General features: G+C 44.1%; 2 protein-coding genes across 8 annotated transcripts in view; both read right to left on the bottom strand.

The window, feature by feature from the left end:
• Nucleotides 1-698: 698 nt before the first annotated feature.
• On the bottom strand, nt 699-15,733 carry LOC112263765 (methenyltetrahydrofolate synthetase domain containing). The gene is given in 9 exon segments (XM_024440336.2): nt 699-1,606; nt 1,609-2,005; nt 3,027-3,152; nt 3,265-3,377; nt 3,497-3,587; nt 5,096-5,209; nt 5,386-5,499; nt 15,283-15,386; nt 15,540-15,733. Coding segments are annotated over 9 exon segments (1,605 nt in total). The 5' UTR covers nt 15,568-15,733; the 3' UTR covers nt 699-1,088.
• A 197-nt stretch (nt 15,734-15,930) lies between these two features.
• LOC112263764 (fatty acyl-CoA hydrolase precursor, medium chain) overlaps nt 15,931-22,925 on the bottom strand; it is a 34,354-nt gene continuing 27,359 nt past the window's right edge. For all 7 annotated transcript variants that reach the window (XM_042319601.1, XM_042319602.1, XM_042319604.1 and 4 more), the window contains 9 exons: nt 22,746-22,899; nt 22,532-22,636; nt 22,250-22,354; nt 21,939-22,079; nt 21,751-21,831; nt 19,198-19,345; nt 18,847-18,996; nt 18,506-18,578; nt 15,931-16,472 (listed from right to left, as the gene is read on the bottom strand). In XM_042319601.1, the coding sequence (XP_042175535.1) occupies nt 16,289-16,472; nt 18,506-18,578; nt 18,847-18,996; nt 19,198-19,345; nt 21,751-21,831; nt 21,939-22,079; nt 22,250-22,354; nt 22,532-22,636; nt 22,746-22,899 (1,141 nt within the window). In that variant the 3' untranslated portion in view covers nt 15,931-16,288. The remainder of the gene's footprint in view (nt 16,473-18,505; nt 18,579-18,846; nt 18,997-19,197; nt 19,346-21,750; nt 21,832-21,938; nt 22,080-22,249; nt 22,355-22,531; nt 22,637-22,745; nt 22,900-22,925) is intronic.

Raw genomic sequence — 22,925 nt, 5'->3', positions numbered from 1 at the left:
GCCTAGGTTCTGGTCTGGAGAGGCAGCCATGCTATGTGCTTGTCCCTCAGCCTGTCTAAACTACTCTGAACTGGGACACATCTTTGGCCAAGCATTAGCACAGCAGCTATAAGTCACTGTTAGGCCAACCAGATGCACAAAGGTTGTCACAGGGTTAGGGCACTGCAGGTAGCTGCAGATAGAACCTCAAGCGTTGGCCAAAGTAGGTAAGCCATCAGACATGTCATGCCAGCCATAATGTTTACCTGCTGGTCATACAACATATCACTTCCAGAGGTACTGTGTCTTTAGCAATAGATAGCTCAGAGGTTAGGACATCCAGTATACTACATCTAGTCCTCTTAACTCCTGCTCCCCACATACCACCCTCAGACTAATTGGACTTGTCAGGCCATCTGATAGGCTATACCATGTGTTATGCCATTAGCGAGAGGAGCGCAGGAAAACAGCCCAATACTGCCAAAAGACAAACAAGGTCCCATGAGAGGATAGGACACTTGATGAAGGGTTAACACACCAGCTCACCATCCATCTTGCTATACTATTTCCCTCATCTGTTTTAGCTTTAGGTTCATATTTTCCTCAGATTGTTCATCAGTAGGATAACTTACAATAGGAACACACAGTACACATGTCATCATTTGACAGTCATAGGTTGATCAGTCCTGGGTTTTGAGTTATAAAGAAGACAAAATTGGTTAAAACTATGAACTCAAAGTATGGTTTATTTAGTACACAAAATATCCTGTGAATTCCGATGGCATTACATGTAGGGCATTAAACATTGCCCCTGCACAAAGAGACTAACAGGGAAACCTCCAACCTCTCCTTCCTTTGTGACTGACAGACAGGCCTGCCAGTGTGGATGAAACTTCTGTATAAGAACATTTCAAACGTAAATAGGGTTACGTGTTATCAATACCAACACTAAAAACCATAATGACAAACCAAACTCTGCTTAAGGCATTAAACATATTTTCACACTTCACATTGGTACAGTGAAGGTATCATCCTTTCCTTTCAAGAAACACAGCCTTTTCTTTCTGCTGGCTTGGCTTCTGTACAGAGATGGACGTAGAAGCAGGCAGTTACTCGTTATGGTTGAGCTCCTGCTTGGGGGAATCTGCCTCTGCTTCACTCATACTCCCTCTACTTTCTCTAGCTGTATTTTTGGGGCCTGTATTTGGTCTGGACCTCCGGTTGCTTGGACCTGGCCTCCTGCCTCCCCTCTGGCTCTTGGCCAGCTCAGCCTGCAGGTCGTGGCCGTTCAGGGAGAGCCCCTCCAGGGCGGCCAGGGCCTGGTCTGCAGCCTGGGGGTCTAAGTAGTCCAGGAAGGCCCGGTGCTGAGCACCCTGCCACGTGAGACGGATGGGGGCTGCCTCCCTCTCCCGGAGAGCAGTCTTCAGCTCGCTGACACGCAGCCCGGCAGGGATGCCCCCCAGGTACACTGTGGTCACGGTCAAGGGGGGCCTGCGCTCATGTGGCTCACCACCTTCCTCCCTGCCCTCTTGCCTGACCCCATCCCTGTCCCCCTCTCTTCCCCTCCCCCTGGCCCCCTCCCGGCCTCCTCCTCTGCCTCTCCCCCTACTTCCATCTCTGCCCCCTCACGGAAGCCCCCATTGCGGAATCCCCTGACCCTCCTACCGCCCTCTCTACCTCCCTCCTGACCTCCCTCCCCATCACCATCCCTACCCCCCTCTCTGTCCCCCTCCCTCCTCACTCTTGGTGGGCGTCGTCTGGGTTTCTGCTCAGTCTCCTCCCTGGACTCCCCGTTGGGGTCCCTCTCAGTGTCCTCTTGGGTGTTCCGTCTAGGCCTGCGCCTGGGCTCACGCCGGGGTCTATCACCCTCTGACCTGGGCTCTCTGTCCCTCCGGGGCTCCCTCCTGGCCCTCTCCCTGGGCTGCGGGGGAGGGTGTGTCCCCAGGGTCACGTCCTTCCCTTGCTCCTCCTCCAAGGCCCGGAGCTTCTTCAGCACAGGGATCTTCTCCAGCATCTCAGCGTTCAGCTGCAGGTATACAACAGGACAGGCTCAGGGCTGCTCAAGGTCATATCACAGCAGGGCTGCTCAAGGCCAGCAAAGGCACTGGGTTAAGGGCAGCCCAGCTCTGGGTCATGCCAAGAAGAATGGAGTTTAGTAAAGTGATGGGGTATAAACACAATCAAGAAAGCTGATGTTTGGTGCCTGCTCATGCCGTTCTAGGTGACCATGCAAATGTTCAGAGCATGCTAGATAGCTTATGAACTACACCAAAACCCATGCATGACTAGACTACTTGACAAACCTCAAAGGGCACAACAACCAACACAACAGTACTCTATAACAACACATCCATGCTTACAGTACATGAATGCAGAGGAAACAGACTGACAGTCTTCAGGAGTGCGGATAACCTCTTTGACAGCATCATCTTTATTGTGGGGGGATATTCCACTTCCCTAGTAAGCTATATAAAGACAGCTCTCTGATTTCCCAGGGCAGAGCGTGTCTGCTAAGGCTGTGATGGCAGCTGTGCCTGTACAGGATATAATGGTCTATTGTTTTTACCTTGGCCCCGGTGCCCTCTCTTTAACTGGGCCCTACACAGCCAGGCTGGCCCGGTGGAGAGGCCTTTGATGATCAGACATGGCCTTCCTGTCTACGAGGTCAGCGTGGGTCCTCAGGACGGGCATGGCTGTCTTAAGGGACCCCAGAGGTAGCACGTGTGTGTGCGCGCATGTGTGTGTAATGGGTATACTTCTACGGGAAGGTGAGCAAACAAAGCTCAAGTAACACGGTTTGAGGTGCAGCCAAAAGTCACTGGAAAACTACAGAAGATGGGCGCAACTTTAGCCTCACTTTGAAAGCTGTTTTCTAGCTCAAATCATTGAGGTTTCAGCCACTCAGCAACATACAGCAACTAATAGCAGTCGTATGAGTAAAACCAGCAGCTGTAGCTAGCAGCAGCAACAGTAGTTAGAACAACTGCATAGGCAATGGAATGAATCATATTGAGCGACAGTAAACTGGGTGAGATTTAGTGTTGTACCTTAGTCCAGATGATGCCCTGGGGCTTGGGGCGTTGGCAGTCTGTCTTGATGACTCTGGTCGGGGTGAGGATGTAGTCCACAGTGATGTCATGGCTCTCAATCAGATCCTCTGGGATGTCAACAACCTGCAGAAATACACAGACATCAAGCACAGATACACATTGCAAAATAATAGGAATCTGGAGCATGATCTGGAACACAGTGTGTGACTTTCATGTTGTGGGATAACAGGCTAACCTGGCAGTCATGGACGATGGTAACCACCACAGTGGATTCGGTCACAGCCCCCATGCAGAGCATCATGGCATACTCCATGTCAGCAAAGCCCTCTCCTTTACCTATCCGGTAACCTGAGGAGAAAGGAGAGATGAGATTAATCCTAACAGTATGGGTGTTGGTGCTGAGCCGGAACTTTCCTGGACCAGGGTAGGTGTCCACTGCCCATAGAGTTCTCTCTGCGGGCTCTCACCTTTCTCAGACACGGCCACAGAGCCAACCACCAGAAGATCCACCTGAACCTTGGAATCCAGACCCACAGGAACGCTGAACTCCTTCACTCCCTGGTGAAGAAACAAAGAAAAGAAAGAAAAGGTGAGAACAGGTGTACCAGATCACAAGAAACATAGGATTCAAACATTTTACATTTGAAACCTGACACTCCAACTAGTCTGGGAACAAAGCATTTGGTCTTCTATGGTGGATTCACCAAGTTGTACAGAGTGACAGCATGTTTATGGGGATAATGAATGGGAAGTGGTGAATGAAGGAGGTAAAGTGAGATATTGAATCCATGTGTACTGGGGCTGGATGGAGTGGGATAGGTAGTGCGCCATCGGGGTGGGTGTTGGGTGAGAAGTAGTGTTGAGCGATTAGTGCTTTTTGAGGTTGGTTCAGTTTATTACTACAAAATTACCACAATTTTGGATTTAGGTTTTGATCATTAAAAAACAAACATGAAATGCCCTATGCATTATGTGCGTTGAATGCTGTAACAGAATACAACTAATAAAAGTCCCATGGTGTTAGTGACTGCTTATCACTTATTAACCAGCAGTTCACATGACTTTAATAAAAAAAATTCAGTTGTGTATATTACATTAGATTACTTTATTATTTAATTCCAAGTCATCCTCTCATCGCCATAGAGCTGCTGCCTATATCACTATCTCAGTAGGTCTTCAAAGTCAAAGCACCAAGCAACTGCTCTCTATGTATCCCCTCTTGATCGCACAGTTCGTGCTGATCTGATTCATCTCTAGAGAAACTACATCGCACAGTTCGTGCTGATCTGATTCATCTCTAGAGAAACTACATCGCACAGTTCGTGCTGATCTGATTCATCTCTAGAGAAACTACAACATCGCACAGTTCGTGCTGATCTGATTAATCTCTAGAGAACCTACAACGTCGCACAGTTCGTGCTGATCTGATTAATCTCTAGAGAACCTACAACATCGCACAGTTCGTGCTGATCTGATTCATCTCTAGAGAACCTACAACATCGCACAGTTCGTGCTGATCTAATTCATCTCTAGAGAAACTACAACGCACAGTTCGTGCTGATCTGATTCATCTCTAGAGAACCTACAACATCGCACAGTTCGTGCTGATCTGATTCATCTCTAGAGAAACTACAACATCGCACAGTTCGTGCTGGATCTGATTCATCTCTAGAGAAACTACAACATCGCACAGTTCGTGCTGGATCTGATTCATCTCTAGAGAACCTACAACATCGCACAGTTCGTGCTGATCTGATTCATCTCTAGAGAAACTACAACATCGCACAGTTCGTGCTGGATCTGATTCATCTCTAGAGAAACTACAACATCGCACAGTTCGTGCTGGATCTGATTCATCTCTAGAGAAACTACAACATCGCACAGTTTGGGCTGGATCTGATTAATCTCTAGAGAAACTACAGCGCAATGAGCTCACAGAAAGAAAGAAAAAAGAACGAAATGGAATTCAAATAATTTAACTGAAGTCAGTTAGTTGTTTAAAAAAACAAAAAAAGAACTGACATTTCATTTAATTACTCAGCACTAGTGAGAAGGGACTGACTCGCCTGCGAGGTGGAGCACACTCTCAGTTCTTCTTTGCTTGCTCCCTCAGGAGGGACAATCTTATTGAAGAGTCCTGTGCGAAGGCGAGGGGTCGGCACCAGCAGGGTTTTCCTCGCCTGGAAGCCAGAGGCCAGAGTTTAGTAAGATAAGAGAATAGAAACCATAGACAGATGAGTAAAGGGCATCTAATACAAATAACCTAATTGCAGCACTCCATGGTTATGATCTGGTGATGAGACAACACTACTGAACCAATGGCCCAGGCTCATGGCGGCCTGTGACCCAGGGCTACCTGCAGCACGGCCAGCCTCGCCCCCTCCAGCGGTTTGTCAGGGTCCACCTTCACCTCGTCAGTCTCATTGAATACCTGCAGCTCCGACACCTTGGCGCAGGCAGTGTGGGCACCCTGGGGGCAGAGAGGGGGAGAGGGGGTAAGGAGAGAGGATGCGAGTGCACACTTACATCCAGGGTGATGTAGCGTGCCTGCTGCTGGGGTCGGTCTGGGTTCACTTTGACCGTCTGGCTGGACTTGAACTCCTGCAGGGCTGAGAGACGGTCACAGGCCGGGACCGCACCCTGACCGCATAGACAACCACATACAGCAAGACAAGCACGCACACACACACACACACACACACACACACACAAAGGACAAAGGGTTCAAAAGCATGTGTGTGCCACTGTTAACCTATTTTGACCAGTAGACTTGACTAAAATATAGATTTTAAAACAAGTCAAAGAAACTATGATAGCTACTAGCTTACACTATGACATATCTAATAAGGTAGTTAGGCTAGCTATGGCCTGAAGAACCCAAGTTTAATTGCATAGAATTCTACTTCGGCAGAAATGAGCATTTGGATCAGGAAAGCTTCCTCTCACGACCTCTACATACCGGTTGTCTGTGTGGTTGGTCCTTTGCAGGTAGGAATGTGAGACAAAACATCTACAGAGTAGCGGTATCAACCTGACCTTCCGTGTGCTAGTCGTCTGTATATCGTTTGTATTTTCAATACTGATGCAATTTGCACGTGACAAAACACTATATGTACAATATGGCAGAGCGTAACCAACGACAAACACTTGTACAATATGGCAGAGCGTAACCAACGACAAACACTTGTACAATATGGCAGAGCGTAACCAACGACAAACACTTGTACAATATGGCAGAGCGTAACCAACAACAAACACTTGTACAATATGGCAGAGCGTAACCAACGACAAACACTTGTACAATATGGCAGAGCGTAACCAACGACAAACACTTGTACAATATGGCAGAGCGTAACCAACGACAAACACTTGTACAATATGGCAGAGCGTAACCAACGACAAACACTTACAGATAATTGTGAGAAAACGTGCTCGAGTTGACTGAAGGTATGGCAAATAGGTCTGGCAGCACAACCGATCAGCAAACATACTGAACATTTAGAAATTATGTAACTAAACAGAATTAAAAGGAGGAACTACACTATTAAACAAAAAAATGATAGTAAAAAGCTTTGAAGCACCTTAAACGAAAATTGGGGCAGAAAGGTACACTCGGCTCCATCCTTCATTGAATCAGATGGCTCATTCATCACAAAACCCACTGATATTGCCAACTTTTTTTTTTTCAGTGGCAAGATTAGCAAATGCTTCACATCCAAGTACAACTGACCAAATTATGAAAGACAAGCATTGGCGCCAGAAGAAATGGCAGCAGTTTTACTGGCGCCCAACCAATTGTGCTATGATGTGTTTTTTTCACGTTATTTATAACTTATTTTGTACATAATGTTTCTGCAACCGTATCTTACGGCAAAAAAGAGCTTCTGGATATCAGGACAGAGATCACTCACCTCGGATTAGATGAAGATTTTTTCTTCAACAAGCAAGACATTCTCCAAACACCCAGCAGGGCCGACATCCACGTTATTTGCAAGAGGAAGCGACGCAGGTACAGAGGACAAAGAGCCGGATGCCTGGTCAGGACCCGGAAAAGGCGAGTGGGAAAGCTAAGATTACCATCAATACTACTCGCCAACGTGCAATCATTGGACAATAAACTAGACGAGGTACGATCACGAATATCCTACCAACGGGACATCAAATACTGTAATATCCTATGTTTCACGGAATCGTGGCTGAACGACGACATGGATATTCAGCTAGCGGGATATACGCTGCACCGGCAAGATAGAACAGCACACTCCAGTAAGACGGGGGGTCTGTGCATATTTGTAAACAGCAGCTGGTGCACGAAATCCAAGGAAGTCTCGAGATTTTGCTCGCCTGAAGTAGAGTATATTGTGATAAATTGCAGGCCACACTACTTGCCTAGAGTTTTCAGCTATACTTTCGTGGCTGTTTATTTACCACCACAGACAGATGCTGGCACTAAGACTGCATTCAGTCATCTGTATAAGGAAATAAGCAAACAGGAAACCACTCACCCAGAGGCGGCGCTCCTAGTGGCCAGAGACTTTAACGCAGGGAAACTTAAATCAGTTCTACCAAATTTCCATCAACATGTTAAATGTGCAACCAGAGGGAAAAAAATTCTACATCACCTGTACTCCACACACAGAGACGCGGACAAAGCTCACCCTCGCCCTCCATTTGGTAAATCCGAACACAACTCTATCCTCCTGATTCTTGCTTACAAGCTAAAATTAAAGCAGGAAGCACCCGTGACTCGGTCTATAAAAAAAGTGGTCAGATGAAGCAGATGCTAAACTACAGGACTGTTTTGCTATCACAGACTGGAACATGTTCCGGGATTCTTCCGATGGCCTTGAAGAGTACACCACATCAGTCACTGGCTTTATCAATAAGTGCATTGAGGACGTCGTCCCCACAGTGACTGTACGTACATCCCCCAAACAGAAGCCATGGATTACAGGCAACACTTGCACTGAGCTAAAGGGTAGAGCTGCCGCTTTCAAGGTGCGGGACTCTAACCCGGAAGCTTACAAGAAATCCTGCTATGCCCTGCGACGAACCACCAAACAGGCAAAGTGTCAATACAGGGCTAAGATTGAATCATACTACACCGGCTCCGACACTCGTCTTATGTGGCAGGGCTTGCAAACTATTACAGACTACAAAGGGAAGCACAGCCGCGAGCTGCCCAGTGACATGAGCCTACCAGACGAGCTAAATCACTTCTATGCTTGCTTCAAGGCAAGCAACACTGACGCATGCATGAGCGCATCAGCTGTTCCAGGCGACGGATTACCAGGACGTGTGCTCCTGGCATGTGCTGACCAACTGGCAGGTGTCTGACATTTTCACCATGTTCCTGATTAAGTCTGTAATACCAACATGTTTCAAGCAGACCACCATAGTCCCTGTGCCCAAGAGCACAAAGGCAACCTGCCTAAATGACTACAGACCCGTAGCACTCACATCTGTAGCCATGAAGTGCTTTGAAAGGTTGGTAATGGCTCACAACACCCTTATCCCAGAAACCCTAGACCCACTCCAATTTGCATACCGCCCAAACAGATCCACAGATGATGCAATCTCTATTAGAGGTCGACTAATTAGGATTTTTCAACGCCGATACCGATTATTGGAGGACCAAAAAAGCAGATTTTAACTTAATATAATACATCAATAAAATCAATTTAGCCTCAAGTAAATAATGAAACATGTTCAATTTGGTTTAAGTAATGCAAAAACAAAGTGTTGGAGAAGTAAAAGTGCAATATGTGCTATGTAAGAAAGCTAACGTTTCAGTTCCTTGCACAAAACATGACAACATATCTTCAAGTCTTCAATATTCCCAGGTAAGACTTTTTAGGTTGTAGTTATAGGAATTATAGGACTATTTCCCTCTATACCACTTGTATTTCATTAACCTTTGACTATTGGATGTTCTTATAGGCACTTTAGTATTGCCAGTGTAACAGTATAGCTTCCGTCCCTCTCCTCACTCCTCCCTGGGCTCGAACCAGCAACACAACGACAACAGCCACCATCGAAGCAGCGTTACCCATGCAGAGCAAGGGCTCAGAGCGAGTGACATTTGAAATGCTATTAGTGTGCACTAACTAGCTAGCCATTTCACCAGCCTCATTTCGGGAGTTGACAGGCTTGAAGTCATAAACAGTGCAATGCTTGACGCACAACGAAGAGCTGCTGGCAAAATGCACAAAAGTGATGTTTGGATGAATGTTTACGCGCCTGCTTCTGCCTACCACCGCTCAGTCAGAAACTTAGATACTTAGAAACTTGTATGCCCAGTCAGATTATATGCAACGCAGGACACGCTAGATAATATCTAGTAATATCATCAACCATGTGTAGTTAACTAGTGATTATGATTGATTGATTTTTATAAGATAAGATTAATGCTAGCTAGCAACTTACCTTGGCTTACTGCATTCGCGTAACAGGCAGTCTCCTTGTGGAGTGCAATGAGAGAGAGGCAGGTCGTTATTGCGTTGGACTAGTTAACTGTAAGGGTGCAAGATTGGATCCCCGAGCTGACATGGTGAAAATCTGTCGTTCTGCCCTTGAACGAGGCAGTTAACCCACCGTTCCTAGGCCGCCATTGAAAATAAGAATGTGTTAACGGACTTGCCTAGTTAAATAAAGGTATATATAAAAAAATATTTAAAAAAATGGGCATCCAAAAATACCGATTTCCGATTGTTATGAAAACTTGAAATCGGCCCTAATTAATCGGCCATTCCGATTAATTGGTCGACCTCTAATCTCTATTGTACTCCACACTGCCCTTTCCCACCTGGACAAAAGGAACACTTACGTGAGAATACTATTCATTGACGACAGCTCAGCGTTCAACACCATAGTACCCTCAAAGCTCATCACTAAACTAAGGATCCTGGGACTAAACACCTCCCTCTGCAACTGGATCCTGGACTTCCTGACAGGTCGCCCCCAGGTGGTGAGGGTAGGTAGCAACACATCTGTCACACTGATCCTCAACACTGGCGCTCCCCAGAGGTGCGTGCTCAGTCCCCTCCTGTACTCCCTGTTCACCCACGACTGCATGGCCAGGCACGACTCCAACACTATCATTAAGTTTGCAGACGACACAACAGTGGTAGGCCTGATCACCGACAACGACAAGAAAACCAAAAGGGAGGAAGTCAGAGACCTGGCCAGGTGGTGCCAGAATAACAACCTATCCCTCAACGTAACCAAGATTTAGGAGATTATTGTGGACTACGGGAAAAGGAGGACCGAGCACGCCCCCATTCTCATCAACGGGGCAATAGTGGAGCAAGTTGAGAGCTTTAAGTTCCTTGGTGTCCACATCAACAACAAACTAGACTGATCCAAACACATCAAGACAGTCGTGAAGAGGGAACGACAAAGCCTATTCCCCCTCGGGAAACTAAAAAGATTTGGCATGGGTCCTGAGATCCTCAAAAGGTTCTACATCTGCAACACCGAGAGCACTGGTTGCATCATTGCCTGGTACGGCAACTGCTCGGCCTCTGACCGCAAGGCACTACAGAGGGTAGTGCGTACGGCCCAGTACATCACTGGGGCTAAGCTGCCTGCCATCCAAGACCTCTACACCAGGTGGTGTCAGAGGAAGGACCTAAAAATGTTCAAAGACCCCAGCCACCCCAGTAATAGACTGTTCTCTCTACGACCGCATGGCAAGCAGTACCGGAATGCCAAGTCTTTACAGTTTTTACCCCCAAGCCATAAGATTCCTGAACAGGTATGGCTACCCGGACTATTTGCATTGTGTGCCTCCCCCAACCCCTCTTTTTACGCTGCTGCTACCCTCTGTTGGGCAAAAAAGTATTTAGTCAGCCACCAATTGTGCAAGTTCTCCCACTTAAAAAGATGAGAGGCCTGTAATTTTCATCATAGCATAGGTACACTTCAACTATGACAGACAAAATGAGAGAATAAAATCCAGAAAATCACATTGTAGGATTTTTTATGATTTTATTTGCAAATTATGGTAGAAAATAAGTATTTGGTCAATAACAAAAGTTTATCTCAAGACTTTGTTACATACCCTTTGTTGGCAATGACAGAGGTCAAACGTTTTCAGTAAGTCCTCACAAGGTTTTCACACACTGTTGCTGGTATTTTGGCCCATTCCTCCATGCAGATCTCCTCTAGAGCAGTGATGTTTTGGGGCTGTTGCTGGTCAACACGGACTTTCAACTCCCTCCAAAGATTTTCTATGGGGTTGAGATCTGGAGACTGGCTAGGACACTCCATGACCTTGAAATGCTTCTTACGAAGCCACTCCTTCGTTGCCCGGGCGGTGTGTTTGGGATCATTGTCATGCTGAAAGACCCAGCCACGTTTCATCTTCAATGCCCTTGCTGATGGAAGGAGGTTTTCACTCAAAATCTCACGATACATGGCCCCATTCATTCTTTCCTTTACACGGATCAGTCGCCCTGGTCCCTTTGCAGAAAAACAGCCCCAAAGCATGATGTTTCCACCCCCATGCTTCACAGTAGCTTTGGTGTTCTTTGGATGCAACTCGGCATTCTTTGTCCTCCAAACACAACGAGTTGAGTTTTTACCAAAAAGTTATATTTTGGTTTCATCTGACCATATGACATTCTCCCAATCTTCTTCTGGATCATCCAAATGCTCTCTAGCAAACTTCAGATGGGCCTGGACATGTACTGGCTTAAGCAGGGGGACACATCTGGCACTGCAGGATTTGAGTCCCTGGCGGCGTAGTGTGTTACTGATGGTAGGCTTTGTTACTTTGGTCCCAGCTCTCTGCAGGTCATTCACTAGGTCCCCCCGTGTGGTTCTGGGATTTTTGCTCATTTTTGCTCACCGTTCTTGTGATCGGGGTGAGATCTTGCATGGAGCCCCAGATCGAGGGAGATTATCAGTGGTCTTGTATGTCTTCCATTTCCTAATAATTGCTCCCACAGTTGATTTCTTCAAACCAAGCTGCTTACCTATTGCAGATTCAGTCTTCCCAGCCTGGTGCAGGTCTACAATTTTGTTTGACAGTGTCCTTTGACAGCTCTTTGGTCTTGGCCATAGTGGAGTTTGGAGTGTGACTGAGGTTGTGGACAGGTGTCTTTTATACTGATAACAAGCTCAAACAGGTGCCATTAATACAGGTAGCGAGTGGAGGACAGAGGAGCCTCCTTAAGAAGAAGTTACAGGTCTGTGAGAGACAGAAATCTTGCTTGTTTGTAGGTGACCAAATACTTATTTTCCACCATAATTTGCAAATAAATTCATTAAAAATCCTACAATGTGATTATCTGGATTCCAACCCCCCCATTTTGTCTTTCATAGTTGAAGTCTACCTATGATGAAAATTACAGGCCTCTCATCTTTTTAAGTGGGAGAACTTGCACAATTGGTGGCTGACTAAATACTTTTTTTGCCCCCACTGTATGCATAGTCACTTTAACTTTACATTCATGTACATACTTCCTCAATTGGGCCGACCAACCAGTGCTCCCGCACATTGGCTAACCGGGCTATCTGCATTGTGTCCCGCCACCCGCCAACCCCTCTTTTACGCTACTGCTACTCTCTGTTCATCATATATGCATAGTCACTTTAACCATATCTACATGTACATACTACCTCAATCAGCCTGACTAACCGGTGTCTGTATGTAGCCTCGCTACTTTTATAGCCTCGCTACTCACCTGTCTTTTTACTGTTGTTTTATTTCTTTACCTAACTATTGTTCACTTATTACCTTTTTTGCACTATTGGTTAGAGCCTGTAAGTAAGCAATTCACTGTAAGGTTTACACCTGTTGTATTCAGCGCACGTGACAAATAAACTTAGATTTTATTTGTAATTTTCACTTCTGTAAAGTGAGTGTAGAAGAGGTGAAACATGTATTGTTGTCTATCAACAATGACAAGCCACCGGCGTTTGACAACTTGGATGGAAAATGAATGAGGATAATAGCAGACACTGTTGCCACTCCTCCTGGATGGAAGCAAAAGTAATTCAGCTACCCAAGAATAGTAAAGCCCACTTACTGGCTCAAACAGCCAACCAATCAGCCTGTTACCAACCCTTAGTAAACTTTGGAAAAAAATTGTGTTTGACCAGATACAATGCTATTTTACAGGAAACAATTGACAGCATACTTTCAGCAAGATTATAGGGAATGACATTCAACAAGCACAGCACTTACACAAATGAGGGATGACTGGCTGAGAAAAATATTATGTGGGCTGTTTTGTTAGACTTCAGTGCAGCTTTAGATATTATCGATCAGTCTGCTGCTAGAAAAACACATGTGTATATACACCTCAGCTACTACAGCAACTGAAATGACTGCAACACTTAAAGAGCTGTGGAAAGTTTCAGAATGGGTAGCAAGGAATAAGTTAGTCCTAAATATTTCAAAAACTAAAAGCATTGTATTTGGGACAAATCATTCAGTAAACCCTAAACCTCATCTATATCTTGTAATGAATAATATGGAAATTGAGCAGGTTGAGTTGACTAAACTGCTTGGAGTAACCCTGGATTGTAAGCGGTCATGGTCAAAACATGTTGCTACAACAGTTGCTAAAATTCTTAACAACGCTATCAAAAAGGCATGTCCTACAGGCCCTAATTTAGTCGCCCCTGGACTACTGCGCAGTCATGTGGTCAGGTGACAATAACATGCATGTCAATCTCTCCTGGCTCAAAGTGGAGGAGAGATTGGCTTCATCACTACTTATAAGTATTGACAAGCTGAATGCACCGAGCTGTCTGTTTAAACTACTAGCACAGAGCTCGGACACCCATGCATACCCCACAAGACATGCCACCAGAAGTCTCGTCACAGTCCCCAAGTCCAGAACAGACTATGGGAGGCGCACAGTACTACATAGAGCCATGACTACATGAAACTCCATTCCACATTAGGTAACTGATGCAAGCAGCAGAATCAGATTTTAAAAAACATAAAAATACCCCTTATGATACAGCAGGTACTCTGAAGAGACTCACAAGTACAGACAAGCATACACGCACTCTACACACACATACATTGTAATATGGCTGTATGGTGGTATTATACATTTTGTATTGTAGATATGTAGTGGTGTAATAATTTTATATAAAACCCTCTTAGGCCTCACCCCTTCATCTGAGATATCTACTGTAGCCCTCATCCCCCACTTGTTCTGCCAGTCAAATTCTGTTAAATGCCCCCGAAACACACACATCCTTGGGTTGCTCGTATTTTCAGTTCGCTGCAGCTAGCAACTGGAACGAGCTGCAAACACTCAAACTGGACAGTTTTATCTCAATCTCTTAATTCAAAGACTCAATCATGGACACTCTCACTGGCAGTTATGGATTCTTTGTGTGATGTATTATTGTCTCTACCTTCTTGCCCTTTGTGCTGTTGTCTGTGCCCAATAATGTGTGCATCATGTTTTGTGCTGCTACCTACCATGTGTTGCTACCATGCTGTGTTGTCATGTGTTGCTGGCTTGCTATGTGGACAAGCCAGCAACACATCTCTTTAGGTCTCTCTTTATGTAGTGTTGTGTTGTCTCGTGTCTTGATGTGTGTTTTGTCCTATAATTTAATTTTTAATTCCAGCCCCCATCCCCGCAGGAGACCTTTTGACTTTTGGTAGGCCATCATTACAAATAAGAACTTGTTCTTAACTGACTTGCCTAGTTTTAAAAATAATGTATTGTTTTATCTTTTGTTTTGTGTGAGATGTAAGTGCCTTAATGTGTTTGGACCCCAGGAAGAGTAACTGCTGCCTTGGCAGAAGCTAATGGGGATCACTAATAAATACCAATGCATTCGGCTATTGTTAACATATTGTGCAAAAAGTCGGGTAAACAACACTTTCCTGTTGATACCTGATCTCAACCTCCTACAGCCAAAAGGAACAACAGCATGTACAACCGGTAAAGTGTAAATATTATTTTCTTCAACATTGTCTTGTAGAGACTACGGAGTCTTTTCTACAGCTACTTTCAGACTGGTGTCATGGAGTAACCATGGTAGCAGTCTGATGTTTAGGTAAGGCTAGCTAGAGACATTTATTAGTGCAGACCAATGGCTGTGGAGACAATACTTTTCAAAATGGCTATATGGGACCTTACCAGCAGCACATGCAAAATACAAATTGAAACTACTGACAAGAGGGTTCAAACCTATTTTGACAAATACTAAGAGGGTTAGCTTTCGGAATAATTCAATCAAATTGCAGTACACTGAACCTCCAGAAATGCCCTACCTTAAAATTGGGGATTCTGTTGTGCACAGGCCTTGGAAAGTTTGCAAGATTCTTAGCTTCAATGTAATCCCAAACTTTCTCTCGGATGTCCCATTTCGTGGCCCCTAAACAGAAAACAATTCACATGCTTGATGAAATGACCGTTTTGAAGAAAGGGTAATGTAAATCGCAACTTCATAACGGCAACGGCTAGGCTACCATCCATTGGCATGCGTTAGCATTAGTGACTTTACACTAAACACGCAGCAATCATTTACCGGGATTGATCGTAATAACGGCCTCCATTGTCCTCTAGTTGAAGATGCAGAAAATTGTCACAATTTCACTGACGATTAGTCAAACTATCACAAAGTGACCACAGATTGATTTGCGCACGTGGGAATTCTGTAACATTGTAGCAACAGCTGCTTGTCAGGGATGTTTTTTTTTCTGTATGGTAGCTCGGAAAGGCCAAACCTTACACCGTCAAAAGCAAACATGGGATGCATTCATTAGCCGATTGTTACAAAACGTTTAACGCAAGCAACCGTAACTAACGGAATGACATTCCTAAATTTGTCTAATAGAAACTCGTTTTAGAACGTTTGCAACTGTTTGGACTAATGATTGCACATGTTGACTCTCAATTGACAAATCGCACACTGCACACAGTGCTCAAGACATTTATTTAGCATATCAGATATGTCTAAATGTTTTATTACTAAGCAGAAGGACAATCATCAAATCAGTCAAACTTTATGGATTGTATGGCTTTAATTGGGCATATGAACACAGCAAGATAAAAAAAATAGGCTACACAATATCAAAAACAATTAATATATAAAATAGAAGAGCAAACCACTACAGAAAATCTGGAATATTGAAATGGCCAAAATATGATACAAAATAAGGAAAAGGCAAAGAAAGCCTCATATACTGTAACCTAATAGCAGACTGACATCACTGGAGTGGAGGGAAACAACATGGCCACTCCTAGAACAGCATTTGACACAGTGAAAATTCAGCTCTACAGGTCATTGTGTGCATCTTTGTGTCCAGCAGTCTGCAGTCCTTTGGGGAAGTCTTCTGTCCAGAACTGGGCTCTCTTCTTCTCTGAGACACTGCCCAGCCCGAGGTTGGCCTGGATCAGTAGACACTCTTCTTCTGTGGTGAATGTTGGCCAATCAAACATATTCTCTCCGTTAGGGTTACTACAGGAACAGAGGGAGAGATAGGGACACACCCATTGGCATCATATGAGCGGCTGCACTTATGACTACTTCATTTTACATACAATGCATTCAGAAAGTATTCAGACCGCTTGACTTATTCCACAATTGTTAAATTACAGCCTTATTCTAAATAGATTTAAGAAAACAAAACCTCAATCTACACACAATACCCCATAATGGCAAAGCGAAAACAGAAGTAGAAATGTTTGCAAATGTATTAAAAATAAACGGAAATACCTTATTTACATAAGTATTCAGACCCTTTGCTATGATCCTGTTTTTGCTATGATCAGCCTCGAAATGTTTCTACAACTTGGAGTCCACCTGTGGTAAATTCAATTGATTGGACATGATTTGGAAAGGCACACACCTGTCTATATAAAAGGTACCACAATTGACAGTGCATGTCAGAGCAAAAACCAAGCCATGAGGTCGAAGGAATTGTCCGCAGAGCTCTGAGACAGGACTGTGTTAAGCCACAGATCTAAGGAAAGGTACCAAAACGTCTGCAGCATTGAAGGTCCCCAAGAACACAGTGGCCTCCAGCATTCTTAAATGGAAGTTTGGAACCACCAAGACTCTTCCTAGAGCTGGCCGCCCGGCCAAACTGAGCAATCTGGGGAGAAGGGCCTTGGTCGGGGAGGTGACCAAGAACCCGATGGTCACTCTGACAGAACACCAGAGTTCCTCTGTGGATATGGGAGAACCTTCCAGAAGGCCAGCTATCTCTGCAGCACTACCAGTCAGTCTTTTATGGTAGTGGCCAGACAGATGCCATTCCTCAGTAAAAGGCACTTGACAGCCCGCTTGGAGTTTGCCCAAAAGGCACATAAAAGGATTCAGACCATGAGAAAAAAAGACTCTTTGGTCTGATGAAACCAAGTTTGAACTATTTGGCCTGAATGTCAAGCATCACGTCTGGAGGAAACCTGGCACCATCCTTACGGTGAAGCATGTTGGTGGCAGCATCATGCTGTGGGGATGTTCTTCAGCGGCAGGAACTGGGAGACTAGTCAGGATCGAGGGAAAGACAAATGGAGCAAAGTGCTGAGAGATCCTTGATGAAAACCTGCTCCAGAGCACTCAGGACCTCAGACTGGGGTGAAGGTTCACCTTGCAACAGGACAACAACCCGAAGCACACAGCCAGACAACGCAGGAGTCACTTTGGGACAAGTCTCTGAATGATCTTGAGTGGCCGAGCCAGAGGCTGGACTTGACCCGATCGGTCATCTCTGGAGAGAAATTAAAATAGCTGTGCAGCGATGCTCCCCCTCAAACCTACAGAGCTTAAGAGGATCTGCAGAGAAGGATGGTAGAAACTACAGGTGGGCCAAGCTTGTAGCGTCATACCCAAGAAGACTCAAGGCTGTAATAGCTGCCAAATAGCTCTCAAATTCTCAAATGTAATCTCTTTTTTATATACATTTGCAAAAATATCTAAAAAACAGTTTTTGCTTTGTCATTATGGGGTATTGTGTGTAGATTGATGAGGGGGAAAAAATATGTAATACATTTTAGAATAAGGCTGTAACGTAACAAAATGTGGAAAAAGTCAAGGGGTCTGAAAACTTTCCGAATGCACTGTATGTATAGTACTACTATGACGCAATGCAATTGGTGGTTGATCTACTATAATGTACTACATTGAGTAACTAAGTAGATAGCATACTATCTACTATCTACAAGTATGCTTCTACTAGTAACTAGTAGAAGCATACTTGGCATATAGTAGCAAATATTTTTTTGCATACAGTAGGGAGTCAAACTGTTTTTTGTCTAGTATGAACTATCTCCTGTATCTTATTTAGAAATCAATTTACTCAGAAAAAAAACTCAGAACTTCTGGCGGTATGAACTTGACTACATCATGACAGAAATCTGGTTCTTGTTACATGTCATATCTGTGCTGAAGCTTCTCCAACTGAATGCACAGAAAGAAAGAAAGAAAGAAAGAGAGAAAGAGAGAGAGAGAGAGAGAGAGAGAGTGTGTAGAAGAAAGGGATCTCTCACCCTGTTCTGGCAAAGTTAGTCCAGTATTTCATCATGGTCCTGCTAAGCTGTCGTTCCTCATCTGTCGTGTTATCTATGAGTGGAAAACTTTTTTAGTTTCTGTCGTTTCCAAGAAAAGCTGCAGAGATACAGTACAGGCTCAACAGAGTGAGTTTGTCCAAAATATAATCTCCCTAAGTCTTTTGTCACGTATAACAGTATTAACATCTGATTATGTTAACTTGTTACTCATGTTATTGTTATGGACAGTTCCTCCAGAATTTTATATAAAAATTTGATATAAAGTTTTCAAGTATATTTAGCCTGCAATTTCTCCAGAATAAAAATAAATAAAATTGTACCTAACATCACTATGTCATCTGTCCAAAAGGGGGCGCCAAACACAAAGCCAACCTCATCAAAGTGGTCTGCTTTCACAAAGCCTGGCCTGCTGGACGTGAACATGGAGGGGCGCTGCTGGAACTCATAGTAGTAGATCAAGCAACCAGCATCTTGTATAGACAGACAGATACATTACACACAACTGTGAATACTAACACAACATGTCTATCACCTACAAAATGTCTCAATCATTTAGATATTAAACTGTCTTAAAATAATTTATTCATAATAATTATTAAATAATGTCTTCCAGGAGGTTTCTAAAGAAAAATCAGGCATCAGATTGGTATAGTTCCCAGTGTATTCTTCACCTCTACACCTTCTGGCTCCCTGGATCCCAGGGACCACAATCAGTAGATCTCCTATAAGCTCCAAGAAGGCATCTCTGATCCCCACGGGGTCCTTCATGTCACCAAAGTACTCCCCTACGATGATCCCCAGGGCAGAGTCTGGCATACGCTACCAGGGAGATACAGGGTTTAAAATACAGCTCATGGACCAGACTGCTAGATGCATTATTATAAAGCTGCCACCAGGGTTGGAGAGAAACTGATTACAAAAAAAAAACGGTATTAAGTGTCAGAAGTGGATTTTTAATATAATATACCATGTGTGTATGTATGTATGTATGTATGTATGTATGTATGTAAATATAGTGTATATACAGTACCAGTCAAAAGTTTGGACCCATCTACTCATTCAAGGGTGTTTATTTCTACTATTTTCTACATTGTAGGATAATAGTGGACATCAAAACTATGGAATAACACATGTGGAATCATGTAGTAACCAACAAAGTGTTAAACAAATCAAAATATATGTTATATTCTTCAAAGTGTAGCCACCCCTTTGCCTTGATGACAGCTTTGCACACTTTTGGCATTTTCTCAACCAGCTTCATGAGGAATGCTTTTCCAACAGTCTTGAAGGAGTTCCCACATATGCTGAGCACTTGTTGGCTGTTTTTCCTTCACTCCGCGGTCCAACTCATCCCAAACCATCTCAATTGGGTTGAGGTCGGGTGATTGTGGAGGCCAGGTCATCTGATGTAGCACTCCATCGCTCTCTTTCCTGGTCAAATAGCCCTTACACAGCCTGGAGGTGTGTTTTGGGTCATATTCCTATTGAAAATCAAAATGATAGTCCCACTAAGCACAAACCAGATGGGATGGTGTATCGCTGCAGAATACTGTGGTAGCCATGCTGGTTAAGTGTACCTTGAATTCTAAATAAATCACAGACAATGTCACCAGCAAAGCACCCCCACACCATCACACATCCTCCTCCATGCTTCACGGTGGGAACCACACATGTGGAGATCATCCGTTCACCTACTCTGCGCCTCACAAAGACACGGCGGTTGGAATAAAAAAATTCACATTTGGACTCATCAGACCAAAGAACAGATTTCAACCAGTCTAATGTCCATTGCTTGTGTTTCTTGGCCAAAGCAAGTCTTCTTATTACTGGTGCCCTTTAGTAGTGGTTTCTTTGCAGAAATTCTACCATGAAGGCCTGATTCACGCAGTCTCTTCTGAACAGGGGTGGCAGGTAGCCTAGTGGTTAGAGCGTTGGACTAGTAACCAGAAGGTTGCAAGATCAAATCCCTGAGCTGACAAGGTACAAATCTGTCATTCTTCCTAGGCCATCATTGAAAATAAGAATTTGTTTGCCTAGTAAAATAAAAAACAGTTGATGTTGATATGCGTCTGTTACTTGAACTCTACAGCAGGGGTAACTCTGGGTCTTCCTTTCCTGTGGCGGTCCTCATGAGATCCAGTTTCATAATAATTCTTAAATGTTTTCTGCGACTGCACTTGAAGAACTGTTCAAAGTTCTTGAAATGTTCCGGATTCATGTTTTAAAGTAATAATGGACTGCTGTTCTTGCCATGACATGCATTCCTGGTGACTACCTCATGAAGCTGGTTGAGAGAATTCCACGAGTGTGCAAAGCTGTCATCAAGGCAAAGGGTGGCTACTTTGAAGAATCTCAAATATAACATATATTTTGACTACTACAACACTTTTTTGACTACTACATAATATGTGTGTTATTTCATAGTTGTGATCTCTTCCCTATTATTATTCAATGTCAACTTTTGACTGATACTGTATATTTCCCAGAGCGTACAGACCTGTTTTGTCGATCATTTAGAATACTCTATTTTCCATTTTCAAGCAGCTGCAAAACTTGTTTTCGTCTTAAATCGACAAATCCCAGTCTTTAGCCTGCATATTATCAGATAAACGTTGTTCATATTTTGCATAAAGCCTACCCACCGTTCTATATTAACCAATCAAGTAGCAGTCTTGTGTGACAATCAAAGGAGGAACTCTAGGATCTCCTCTTAAATCTACAAGTTGATAATACTCTGTTATTATCATCCCAGTGTGTATTTTCCTGCGTATATCATGAAGTTGAAGTAAAATTCTGATTGTTCTTTCACCAGCAAAAATATACTTTTTAAAAGCTAGATGATTACTTTGTTGAATACTTTTAAATTCAGAAAGGATGTTTGCGAAAAAAATACATTATGACATCTTTCTGATTTCTCAATGAAATTCAATTCAGCATTGCAAAAAGGCGCACGTTTAAGTTTGTTCCACCCGAGCAAGTCTGACCACAAGTCAGAGACCACTATGACACACCAAATGCATTTGATGGATCCTTCTCGTCTTCTTCTAATGCCTCTTAAGGAGAAAGTAATCAAAAAGCAACTGAAAGTAATCCGATTACATTACTGAGTTTGTGTAATCCAAAAGTTACGTTACTGATTAGTTTTGGACAGGAACTTAGTAACTAAAAATATTACATTTAGAAAGTAACCTACCCAACCCTGTCTGCCACCATACTTCACTAACCAGTTTCTGAAGCATAAACGCCAGGATCATCATCATGTTTTCACGGGTCATTCCAAGATCCCATCCAGGAAAAAGGAAAAACTGGTGGAACACACAAGATCTTACAACAACAAAAAATGATAAAAGTGCATTTACCTGTAAAATATATGACAGACAGTTTTCATATCTTCATGCAAGGACATACATACATGTGGGAGCATCCATCCATACTCATGGTTGTTGACCCCTATGATCCTGGGGAAGCCCAGGAAGCTCTTGGTCTGCAGGACTTCCTCCAGATTGGTAGGGATAACTGTCCCATCCCTGTGCACAGACAGAACCATATCCCCCTGTGGAGAGAGAGGATGGGCCCCAGCCAGAATGGAAGTCAAACAACAGCGATGTTGTTGCATTCAACAGCGGTATATAGTATATGTTAGCTAAAGCAGAAACAGCCTGGCATTCAGATACATACACCCCACATACTGTAGGGTGAGTGTGAGGCTCAGAACAAACCTACCATTGCAGGTGTAGCCGCCTCTATGTCTTGTGGGCTGAGGGTACTGAGGCAGGTCATGAGCTCTGCAGAGTCATCACTGGGACATCCTGCTCTCTGTGCCACCAGCTGGAGGAAGGAGAGATTGAAACCAGAGCATTTGAATGACGGTAATTACAACACGTTACATTGTACCAGAATAATAACGACAGTTATAAGACCACTGAAGGTTTTATTGCATATGAACCAATGTATGGGATCCTTAAGACTTGCTGTTACGATCAGCGCAGTGAAACAGCAGATCACCTGTGCAGCAGGTTTGGGGTCATCCTGGATGAACAGAGAAATGAGGGGTACTCCACTCTGACTGATGGCCTTGTGGAACAGTCCTGATGACAGAGGGGACATCATCTGGACAGACAGAACCATGGATCAGTGCCCAAAGTAAGCCTACATACAGACAGCCAGTGCATCTTTCTGTATCAGCAAGTATCTGTTTTCCTAGATCTACAATACACACATGTAAAAAGATGGCAACACCCCCAGCAGACTCTCCGAAAATGGTGACAGATCCTGGGTCTCCCCCAAAACTGCTGATGGTCTCCTGCACCCAGCGCAGGGCACACACCTGGTCCAGAATACCCACGTTCCCGGGGTACTGGCCATCCCCTGTGCTGGACAGTCACACAGACATTAGATC

The sequence above is a fragment of the Oncorhynchus tshawytscha genome, unplaced genomic scaffold, assembly GCF_018296145.1.
Source record: "Oncorhynchus tshawytscha isolate Ot180627B unplaced genomic scaffold, Otsh_v2.0 Un_scaffold_4_pilon_pilon, whole genome shotgun sequence".
NCBI classification, from domain to species: Eukaryota; Metazoa; Chordata; class Actinopteri; order Salmoniformes; family Salmonidae; genus Oncorhynchus; species Oncorhynchus tshawytscha.
The sequence above is the reverse complement of the archived record's forward strand: the minus strand, read 5'-3'. Positions and strand labels throughout refer to the sequence as shown.